The sequence below is a fragment of the Eschrichtius robustus genome, chromosome 6 (assembly GCF_028021215.1).
Source record: "Eschrichtius robustus isolate mEscRob2 chromosome 6, mEscRob2.pri, whole genome shotgun sequence".
Classification (NCBI taxonomy): domain Eukaryota; kingdom Metazoa; phylum Chordata; class Mammalia; order Artiodactyla; family Eschrichtiidae; genus Eschrichtius; species Eschrichtius robustus.
In genome coordinates this window covers 143,228,039-143,239,889 of record NC_090829.1, presented here as the reverse complement: position 1 = coordinate 143,239,889, position 11,851 = coordinate 143,228,039, and the positions used below count along the sequence as shown (strand labels likewise).

Sequence of the window (11,851 nt, the reverse complement as noted above, 5' to 3'; positions counted from 1 at the left end):
GTTGGAGCAGTTACTCGGTCCAGCCACGAGGGGGCGCCAGCCTCCAAGTGTCCAGAGCATCCCCTCTCGTACATGAATTTTCATATTGTCCCAAAGCACTGAGGATCACGGAGTCCCGAGTGTCAGCAGGGCCCTGGGATGGGGGTGCGGGTGCGGTGGGGGCTGGGTGGGAGGGGAGAGTGTAGCTAGTCCACCTCCCCCTACAAGCGGTTGTCCCGCTGGGCCTGGGAGTGGACAGCTCGTGAGACAGCCACTCCCTTTCTGGCGGGGTGTCTGTGCGAGTCCCCAGCCCTGCCCAGTCCAAGGAGGACAGTCAGGACCGTGCTGTGCTCCTTCTGGTCAACTCATGGTTAACAGTCTACCTTCTCTGCCCCCCAGACCTGCATTTGCCTGTAAGACCCCACTGGGTGGGCAGTGACCTCTCTGGACTTGGGCTTTTTACCTTTCAGCCTCATGCCAGGTGGCCAGCGATTTAGCAGACTGGACACTTGATCAGCACACGTTATAAACAACGAACGCCGACTGCTTCCCATGCTGTCCCATTTTTTTAACTGTATTCCCCGTTTCCCTTCAGCCTCTCATAAATAACGGACCACATTCCTCTGTTCAACTGTTCGTCGTGACCTGATCCAGCACGGAGGGAAGCGGTAGTGCCCACCGACCGCTCCACGCGTTCTCGCCTGCTGTCATCGTCAGACTTCTCCCCCCAAATACAGAAGGTGTCAGAGAAATGTCTGGTCGAAACGAGTTTATTACAAATCAAAGAAATAGGCTTCTATGTGCACTCACACACGTGGCACTAATGCCCCTAAAACGTCGGGTGTGAAAGGCTATTACAGAAACTGGAAAGACCCTTTTAGGATGCTGTGTGGGCATCGGTAACTGTTGAAGTGATGGAGAGAGTTCAGGGAACAGGCAGGGCAGGCGTGGACCCCCTATGTAAGTTGCTTGATGCTTGAAGCCAGCGTGCCCATCACAGCTTCTTACTAGGTCGTCATGCGCTAACAGCAGGGATGATGGCCGCAGTCTGACTACTAACCACTGGAGCAACCGTGAAATGGTCAGCGAATGACGCGAGGCTGGCGGGGAGAGATGCCGGTCGTCCGCTCCCTGGAGACCCCGGGGCGGGACGGCGGGAGGGCGGGCTCAGCCGGGGAACTTGGCGAGCCGGCGCCGAGCCCGGGTCAGCCGCTCCAGCCGTTCCCTCAGGAACTTCCTCCTGTCGCTGGTGTCGCTGCGCTCCTTCAGCAGCCAGTCGTACTCGTCCTTGCTCTGCAGCAGCTGCAGCATGCCCTTCTGCAGCTGCCCGCCGAACGTCTTGAGCATGAAGAACTGGATGATCAAGGGGATGTGCCCGGAGATGCGGGTGCTGACCTCCTGGCAGGAAGGGAGGGGCAGTTCACAGGAGGGTGAGGGGCTGCGGCCGCCCGGAGACCCTGACGTCACCGCGGAGCCCCGGCATGGACGAGCCCTGGCGGGCGCAAGCTCCCCACCTGGGTTTCAAAGGCACCCTCGTCCTCTGTGCTCCAGGCGGCACCGCGTCGGGGGCCAACCCCGAGCCTGGGCTCCCACCAGCCTCTCCTGACCACTAAGTGCTTACTTCTGATGCAAGAGGGTAAAATGTGCTCTAAAAAGGTAAATGGGCAGACTGAGTACAAAAACTACATTTTTAAGTTATTTACAACTCTGCCCCAAAGATTTTATAACCTTTTAGGCTAAAATTATTTAGCAGAAAAGGAGCTGGGCTATCAAAAGCCACGGAGGGAGCTCTCTGAGTTCTAGGCACGTTGAAAGTTCGTTTCAACCTTCCTTTCTCCCTCTCTGTAACTGAGCAGGTCCCTATGGGGTCCTGGGACAACAGCCCCTCCTCACCCTACCCGTGTCCTCTGCTTGCCCTTTCTCTATAAAAAAAAAAAAAAAAAAAAAAAAAGTATCCAAAGAATACATTTAATCAGAGAAATGAAAAAAGGCAGCAACAAAGGAAAATAGTCAAGCAAAAGAAAATAATAATAGTTTAGCCATTAAACAAAGTCAAGGACCTTTAGTTCTTCCTCAAGGGCTACAGACAATGTTCTGTGCCATGTCCTCTAAGCTGCTTTACAGATACTAAAACCCCCGCCAGGTAAAAGAAGTTAATTATATGCTGCCCGCGATCACGTAGACCCCAGATCGGCTGGAACCAGAGGGTTGATGATGTTGACTCCTGGTGATCTCACCACCAGCCAATCAGAGGAATGCCCACGAGCTCATCACGCATCTCACAACCCTCCCTTTAGCACATAACCCTTCCTCTTTTCCCTATAGAATCTCCAAACAAAACCTGGAAAATGGGGAATTGGTTCTTTGGGCCATGAGTCCACCTTCTCCCCAGGACTGCTGGCTTCCTGAATAAAGCTGTCTTTCATTTTACCCAATACTCGTCTCTCAGTACTGGATTCTTGAGCAATGAGAAGCAGAACCTGAGCTGGGTAACATCAACACACCCCACCTGTTACTGCAAAGTTTCTCTTTCCTAAGATAAGCTGATCTCTCAACAAGCTGATATATACTGGTACTGTGTAGCAAGTTCTGCGACCTCTCTGTGCTTCAGTTTCCTTCTCTATAGTGTGAGCACCTGGCCTCATGGGAGGGCTGAGAAGATTACATGAGCTAAAAATAAAAGTTTAGAAAGATGCCAGGCGTGAAGCAAGCACTCAGGGTATGTGAGTGGAGGGAATCAGTGAGATGGAGCTGGAACACACGCTCCGTGCCCCAGGATGAGAGCAGGTGAGGGATGGGACCGCCAGTGTCACCAATGCAGGGCGGGAGAGGAGGGACAGGCAGATGGAGGTATTCCAGGGGGATGCTGGGGCCAAGAAACCGACGTCTGATGTTGGAGAATGGACACCAGCTGAAAGGAAGGGCTGGTCTGTCTGACCGACAAAACCACACACCCAAACAGCTTTTGAGAGTCTGGTATGAACACGGCTGCAAAAGTCATTTTCCCATTGTCCTGGAGATCATCCAAATCATCCCTAGTTTTGGTGAAGTAGGAGATGGGTAATGTTCAGCCTGTGACCCACGTGTAACAGAAGCAGGGGTGGTCAGGCAGAGCCACATAGGGGGAGGGGAGCAGCATGGGTCAGACAGGGAAGGAGAGGGAAAGCCTTTCCTGCCGGGGAGCTACCTGGTGAGCACAGTAGCCCAGTGAGCAGGGCTGGTGCAGAGTTCTTCCTGACCAAGTGGGTGTGGGGAGCTGAGGTGGTGGGCCACACAGAGAATCACACAGAAGGGCCACGTTGGCATGAGACCATCTCTTGGTAGCTGAGAGGAAATTTCTGAGTAGTGAAAATCAGCTCCCCTGGACCTCTCCCCTGGGCCCTTTCCCCGGGGATACTGTGCAAATCATTGCCCCAGGGAAATCCAACACACTTCATGATGGGTGTGCCAGGGAGGGTAACAGCTCCAAAGATGTCCCTGTCCTAATCGCAGACTCTGCAAACGCGTCCTTTACATGGCAAAGGCGAGCTGCAGTTGTTGATGGAACTAAGATTGCTAAGCAGCTGATGTTAACAGAGGGAGTCATCCCAGAGAGTCTGGCGGGCCCAGTGCAAAAGAGGGAAGCAGGCAGGAGGGTCAGGGGGAGACGTGAGTCTGGCAGAAGGGTGGAGGGATGCAACACGGCTGGCGGCCTTAGAAGATGGAGGAAGAGGACACGAGCCAAGGAATGTGGGCAGCCTCTAGAAGCTGGACGAGGCAGAGAAAGAGATTCTCCCCTAGAACCTCGAGAAGGCACACAGCCCGCTGACACATTGACTTTAGCCAGTGAGGTCATACCTAATAGGAAAAGTGGGGTTCTCATTAAAGCCAGAGACAAGGCAAGGCTGTCTGTTGGCTCACTATCGCTTCGAGTTGCATTGAAGGGACCAGATGAGGCGAGAAAAGTTTGAAGTATAAAACTGGAAAGAGGAGGGAGAGGGTGAAGCCACCACTATTTGCAGAGGGATGAGTGTCTACTAGGGAAACTCAGGAGAATCATCTGTAAAACTACCACAAACAAAAAGAGAATCAGTACGGTTAACAGGTATAAGACAATATACAGAAATCGTATCTACTAACAACAAACAGAAGATATAATGGAAGAAAAGGCTCGTTTCCGGGAGGGACAAAGTCGAGGAAAGATGTAGGAATAAACTCCAGAAGTGCGCACGATCTACACAAAGAGAACTTTAAAACACTTCTAAGGCCCCCAGAAAGGAGATCTTAAGAAGGAAAGACCCCTGATGTTCCTGAATAGGAAATTTAAAGTCACAAAGATGTCAGCTCTTCCAACGCAGACAGAAATTTCCCTGAGGAAGAAGGACTTCGGCCTGTGCTCAGCACTCTGCAGCTCCTACCCAGGAGTCTCCTGTCTGGCTTTCCTGATGGCTTGTCCTACACATCTTGGACTTGACCAGCCAGGCTCCACAATCATATAAGCCAATTCCTTTGCTTGTATTTATCAATATAAAACAAGCCTTATCCTTTCCCCAGGTGTAACAGTCAGTTTCATGTGTCACCTTGGCCGGGCTGTAGACCCACTTATTCAATTGAAGTCTCATCTAGGTGTTACTGTGGAGGTATTTTGTAGATGTGGTTGATGGCTCCGATCAGTTGACTTGAAGTAAAGGAGATCATCCCCTAGAATGTGGGTGGGCCTCGCCCAATCAGTTGAAGGCCTTAACGTGTGCATGTGTTTGTGTGTGTGTGTGCACGTGCGTGCACACGCATTACTCACTCTAAAAGGCTCTGCCAGGCAGGTGAGCAGATGAAGGGGGTTGCGCTTAGCTGCAGGAGAAGCCGAGGGGCACACAGGTGCCCCCGCCTTGCCCTTCACTGGCTTCACTCACACATCCTAGGGTCTGCAGGACACGGAGCTCCACCCTCAGTTTGAGCCTTGTTGCTCAGAGTGTATCCCCGTCCAGCAGTGTGGCATCCTCTGGGAGCCCGTCAGGAGTGCAGAATCGTGCCCCACCTCAGACCCGCCACGCCCCACCTCTGCATTTCCACAGGATCCTGTACATGCACGAGCAGGGTCAGTGTGAGAGGCTCCGCCCGAAGTGATGGAGACATCTGGTAAACCAGGAGACTGCCATTTGCTTTCCTTTCCAGACTTTCACATATCCCAAGGGCTCTGAGTTGGGCATCCTTCCCCAGGATGAATGTGATGGCCCTTCAAGTTATTTGAAATGGAGGGTAGCAACCAAAGCGCATGTCTCTGCGAGCAGCTTGTCTGCGGCCAGAGGCCGCCGCCTTCCAAAGCTGCGGGGAGGGGTTCACTCACACTCCTCACGCTGAATATTCACAAGAACCCCGAGAGGAGGTACCACTTTATAGAGAAGAAAGCTAAGGCTCAGAGAGGTTATTAAGTAACTTGACCAGGGCCACACAGCCAGCCAAAACCAGATTCAAGTGGCTGTAAGTAACAACCCTTCTCATCTCTCTGATCGAGTTGCTTCTACAGAGGCTTACCCAGGGCTGAAAGATGGAGCTGGCGGTCACCTTACAGTGACAAGACAGAAGAGAGGCACTCACAGAAAGGAAACAGATGAGAAGTGCCGTTCTGAGGGGCTCGCAGACTCACCTGGTGGTAGGCGATCAGATGCTGAAAGATCTCTGCTATGGAGGGGTCTGAGAGGCTCTGTGGTTGGAAATGAGAGTTTGGCTTTCTGTTCTTTTCCTCTGCTGCCTCCTTCTCTCTGACCTTCTGTAACGCACGCCGATAAACCTGGTCCTGGCAGTAGACGATCTGCTCCATTTGAAAGTGTAGTCGGATCGATTTCTCAGCTTCCTTTTCTTGTTCTAACCTAATGTCTTCAATTTTGGACTACGGCAAAGGAGACACACAAAATTTCCTTCTAGAAACAACAAATCACTGGGTCGCAGGAAGAGAGGTCCTCTGCAAAGACCTCCACCAGCAAGTGCCAACTGGAAAAAAGCATGTGGCTTTGGAGCACTGTCTTGTCCCTATGTCGGCTTATCTGGGCATGGGGAGGCGGGGTTGCCATTCCCAGCCAAGGGTCAGAATTTCCCAGGAAGCCTAAGCCACACACGTGAGCAGACCCTGCATCCCCTGCATCCCCAGAGCCTGGGAACCCGCATGGGCTCTGTTCTTGGGCCTGATCTCCAGCTGTTTCCTTTTCTCTTTGACACGTTTTTCCATCTGAGGAGGAGGAGTATTTTTCCACCAGAGAGCTCACAGGGATAAGATGGAGGCTAGATTTCAATCAGCCAAATTCCGTACGTTTCACGTTCCTGGAGTTTAGAGAAACTGGCTGCCAGAAAGCCAGGGAGGAGACCCTTCACACAGAAAGTATCTGGACCCCCAGACTTCACTGAGTGCCACTGAGCGTGACGCACGATGCCAAGGTGCAGTCCTAAACCTTTTCCTCTATGTTTCATTACAACCTCCTGCAGAAGGCATTCTTAGTCCCATTCCACGGATGAGAAGCCGGCGGCCCAGGCACGTTAAGTAGCCCCAAGATCTCTGGCTTGAGAAAGGCAGAGCCAGTCTTCCCATCTGTACTGGGTCTCCATCCCCTCCATATTCATACATGGAAAGCCTAATCCTCAATAGGATGGCATTTGGAGGTGGGGTCTTCGGGAGGTCATCAGGTCATGAGGGGTAGAGCCCTCACGAGTGAATTGGTGCCCCTCTGAGAAAAGACATCAGGGAGCTGTCTCCCCCCCGCCACCCATGGGAGGATACAGTGAGAAGTCAGCCAGCACCTCGAGCCGGGATTTCCAGCCTCCTGGACGGTGAGAAGTAAATGTCTGCCGTGGTATCAGTTATGTAGCCCAAGCAGGACGAGGGGGAGCCCTTGTTCTGAGATTGGACAAGTCTTTTCCATTCGGCTTCCTCAATGAGTTTTGGGATTCAGGGCCATTTTCTTCAGATGTGACAGTGTTCCCCACTCACTACAGCTCTCTTTTGTTCCTGTGACTAAATATTTCCTTTCCGAATTCTCACTCTCTCGCTCCCTCTTACTGCCTTTAACCAGACATCACTGGTCAAATCGCTAGATTCACTATTGATCTTGATTATTTGCTCCTCCAAATACATAATAAAGGTTCAACAGTCTTAATGTAAGAAATCTATTTTCTAGTGTCAGGCTTACATTCTTTTTTTTTTTTTTTTTTTTTAAGTAACATCTGGTGGGTTTTACCTTGGCAGTTCTGTGGAGGTTGAAAAATTCATTAAAGTTTTTTTCTGAAACATCTGTGAAGGCAGCCCGGATTATATCTGGTGAAAGAAAAACAAAGAAGTCCAGTGTTGCTAGAAGGATCCATGATCTTCACAGATTGTAAAAACTAAGAGGATAAAACAGCAGGAAACAGTTCCCTCCCTCCCCCCTCCCTCCCCTCCTCTCTTCTCACTGAAGGAGGAACGTGTGCTTTTTTGCTCAAAAACTCCCTGGAGGAACTTGAAAAGCTAAATGTTCCCTGGCATATTTACTTGACGTTTAAATTGTCATCCCAAATATAAACAGTTGCAAAGAATGCAATTTCTGGTAAGTTATAAATATATTAATATTTATAGTAAAACACATCACTCTTTTAAATACATCAATGGAATCGAAATAGCTCTAATTCATTTGAAAGAAAGAGGTGAACAAACTCTTATTTCAATCAGAAAATTTACATTGTTTCTTTTTATTTTATTTTTTTGTTTTTTTTTAAATTTTTATTTATTTATTTATTTATTTATGGCTGTGTTGGGTCTTCGTTTCTGTGCGAGGGCTTTCTCTAGTTGTGTTAAGCGGGGGCCACTCTTCATCGCGGTGCGTGGGCCTCTCACTATCGCGGCCTCTCTTGTTGCGGAGCACAGGTTCCAGATGCGCAAGCTCAGTAATTGTGGCTCACGGGCCCAGTTGCTCCGCGGCATGTGGGATCCTCCCAGACCAGGGCTCGAACCCGTGTCCCCTGCATTGGCAGGCAGATTCTCAACCACTGCGCCACCAGGGAAGCCTCTTTTTATTTTTGAGACCCATATTTCCACTTGACTTCCTCACAGAATGTTATCTTAGTACAGCATCTTTATGCTTGGAAATCTTTTGACTCCAAATTGCATGTTTCAGAAGTAGGTATATATATATATTATATACCTATATATATATATATATATATTTATTACATATATATATATAAATGTTATCTGTAACTTGAAGCCTTGAAGTACTAACAATTTTCTTCAGGACCGAATGAATTATGCACAATTGATCAACAAAATACAATTACAGATTTCAGCTTATAGCTATTAAGCTTAAAGGTAAAATTTAATTAGAAATACATGTCTTAGAAACTCTTATAAGGCTGTCCCCCCCACCACTACTAGGTCGTGGATCCATGAAAGACTATCACTTAGTGCTAAAAGGAGACAGCTGAAGCCTGAGTGACAAGGGGGTCAGCCAAGGTGGCGATGAAGAGAAGAGATTCAGGGATCTCTCGGAAACCGAGGAGCAAAGCATTTCACGGAGAAGGGAGTGGTCCGTACCATTTCATGCTGCATTTCTCCTCGACGGTGCGGACGTAGTTTCCCATTTGCACGTGACAACAGTGACACCACCCTAGGTTCATACAGCACTTTAGAGGCTCAAGACACTCGCATAATGTAGCGCTGTTTAGTCATCAACCTTACTTCTCAGAGATTTCAAATAAACAGAGTATTTTGAGACTGTGAAGTATTCATAGCAACGGAGTAGAGGAAGGTGAGGTGTGATAGGAAATATGCATTCAGCTCTCGTCCCTGGTTCCTGACACAGAGTTCCTAAATCCCTTAGAATTTCCTGGTTGACACAGGAGCATCTCTTGTTCTAATGAGGCGGCCCTAGTTAGCTTTAGGATGGGGACTGGTCACCAGGAAGACCAAGTCTTTGTTTAGAAGCCTTTCAGCCCAATCTTCCCCCTTCTCCCCAACCTCTGGGGGCTGGGGGAGGGGCTGGAGATTGAGTTAAAATTTGATTATGCCTCCATAGGATAATGGATTATACCTCCATAAAAACCCTTAATGACAGGGTTCGGAGAGTTTCCAGGCTGGGGAACACGTCCACGTGCCGAGAGGGTGGTGCCCCGCGCCGCCCCGCCTCGCCTCGGGACAGAAGCCCCTGCACTTCGGACCTGCCCAGACCGCACCCTATGCATCTCTTTCATTTGCAACCTTTGTACTATCCTTTATAATAAACTGGTAAAGGTAAGCAAATCCTTTATAACAAACCAGTACAGGTAAGTAGCGCGTGTTCCTGAGACCGTGAGCTGTTCTAGCAGAGGATGGAGCCCAAGGAGGGGGTCGTGGGAGCTCTGATGTACAGCTGGTCACTCAGAAGTACAGGAGGCTCGGACATGGAGCTGCCGTCTGAAGTGGGTGGTCTTGTGGGCTGACCCCTAAGTTGTGGGGTCTGTGCTAACTCCGAGCAGTTAGTGTCAGAACGGGAATGAATTGTGAGACACCCAGGTGGTGCCTGGAGAAGAAGACTGGTTGGCTTGTTGTGTTGGAAAACACCCCAGCAGGAAGTACTAGCTTCGACCCTGTCCGAGAAATAAAATACCTAAAAGCAAAAGCAAGGACTCACCAGTGACTGTGTGCAGCATGTCCACAGCCGGCTCTTCCAGAACTCCGACCTGCTTTTTTATGATGGCCTCAAACGTCTTATAATTCACAAACCCTGGCAACTCTCTGCCACGATACCGATTTTCACACTGTTGGATTTCTTTACATATGGCGTTGTAACCTACAGAAGGAAAGAACAGCTCTGAATTATTTTACAAAAATGGCCTTGCAGGTTTTGTTGAACACAATACCATTCTAAACTTTCTGAAAGTACAGAGGGGCAGGAAAAAAAATCAAATCTGATTTTCAAATCGAAGAAGATTCAAGGACTGCAGTAAAGAAACAGATCTCGAGATAATTGTCCTTAGTCATCTCAAGACGGCAAGAACAGAGCCAGGGTAGGACGTCAAAAAACAGCAAATGCAGCAACTTAGAGTAAGACAGATTCTTGAAAAGGTACCTGAGTAGGGAATTTTGTAAATCAAATTCGATTTTTTTTTTTAAAAATTGTATCATAGAATACTATGATTGCAGACCCTTTAAAAAATAGAAATGACCATAACACCAGCTAGAATCAGTGGCACAGCACATATTCCTGGGCTGTAGCAGGAGTAGAAAGTGTTTATAAATCAAAGGGATAATATAGTTAGATTATTAATGTGATATGGTATCACTGTTTACTACATAAAGCACTTAATTTTTTCTTTATATTCTTGGAATTCTTTTTACTCTCAACAAACTGGAGTGTGGAGAAACACCTCCACTGCGGGGTAAAAATGCAGAAGGGCTATGGTTCCTTTTTTTTTTTTTTTTGAAGAACTAACCAGGGATGGTAGCCTGGTTGCCCTCTTTTGGTCAGGAGATATTTTCTCAGAGGCATTTAAAAAAATCGAGATCTAATTCACTTACCATAAAATTCACCCTATTAAAGTGTACAATTTTTAGTATATTCACAAAGTGGTGCAGACGTCACCACTACCTAATTCTCGAACGTTTCCATCACACCACAGAACAGCAGTCATTCCCCATTTCCCTCTCTCCTCAGCCCCTGGAAACCACTGATCAACTTTCTATCCCTATGGATTTGCCTATTCTGAACATTTCATATACATGGAATCAGACAATCTGTGGCCTTCTGTGTCTCATTTCTTTCACTTAGCATAATGCCACCAAGGTTCATCCATGTCGTAGCATGGGTCAGGATTTCATGCCTTTCTATGGGTGAATAATATTCCATTGGGCACTGCACTGTGTCTCCCCCAAATTCATTTGTTGAAGTCCTATCCCCTAGTGCCTCAGAAAGTGACCGCATTTGGAGACAGGGCCTTTAAAGAGGTAGTTAAGTTGACCTGAGATCATGAGGGGAGACTCCAATATGACTGGTGTCCTAATAGGGAGAGAAGATCAAGACACAGACACACACAGAAGGACGACCATGTGAAGATACTGGGAGAAGGCTGCCATCGACACACCAAGAAAAGAGGCCTCAGAAAAAAACAAACTTGCTGACATCTTGACCTTGGACTTCCAGCCTCCAGCATTGTGCGAAAATAAATTTCTGTTGTTTAAGACACTCAGTCTGTGGTACTTTACTGTGACAGCCTTAGCAAATTAATACATATGAATATACCACAACTGGTTTATCCATTCATCAGCTGACAGACATTTACATTGTTTCCACTTTTTGGCTGTTATGGATAATGTTGATAAGAACATTCATATACAAGTTTTCGTGTGAACACCTATTTTCATTCTCCTGGGTATACACCTATGAATGAAACTGCCAGGTCATCCGGTAACGATCTGTTTAACGTTTTGAGGAACTGCTAGAATGTTTCCCAAAGCATCTCACCATTACATTTGCTCCAGCAGTGCACGAGGGTTCTAATTTCTCCACATTTCTTTCAACACTTCCTGTTAACTGTCTTTTTGATGGTAGCCATCCTAGTAAGTGTGAGATGGGCTCTCCCCCGTGGATTTAATTTGCATTTCTCTGACGGCTAATGATGCTGAGCATCTTGTCATGTGCTTATTAGCCACACGTAAATCTTCTTTTTTGGAGAAATGTCTATTCCAATCCTTTGTCCATCTTTAAATTGGATTATTTCTCTTCTTTTTGTTGTTGAGTTGTTAAGAGTTCTTTATGTATTGTGGATACTAGCCCCTTATCATATACATCAGGGGTCCCCAACCCCTGGTCTGCAGCCTGTTAGGAACCGGGCCACACAGCAGGAGGTGAGCGGCAGGCGAGTGAGTGAAGCTTCATCTGCCGCTCCCCATCGCTCG

At 48.1% G+C, this 11,851-nt stretch overlaps 1 protein-coding gene across 3 annotated transcripts in view; it reads right to left on the bottom strand.

Moving 5' to 3' along the window:
• Window positions 1-733: 733 nt before the first annotated feature.
• The window catches only part of LOC137766590 (interferon-induced GTP-binding protein Mx1), a 30,612-nt gene continuing 19,494 nt past the window's right edge, over window positions 734-11,851 (bottom strand). For all 3 annotated transcript variants that reach the window (XM_068547109.1, XM_068547108.1, XM_068547110.1), the window contains exons 13-16: window positions 9,588-9,746; window positions 7,185-7,261; window positions 5,603-5,845; window positions 734-1,377 (exon numbers count right to left, since the gene is read on the bottom strand). In XM_068547109.1, the coding sequence (XP_068403210.1) occupies window positions 1,147-1,377; window positions 5,603-5,845; window positions 7,185-7,261; window positions 9,588-9,746 (710 nt within the window). In that variant the 3' untranslated portion in view covers window positions 734-1,146. The remainder of the gene's footprint in view (window positions 1,378-5,602; window positions 5,846-7,184; window positions 7,262-9,587; window positions 9,747-11,851) is intronic.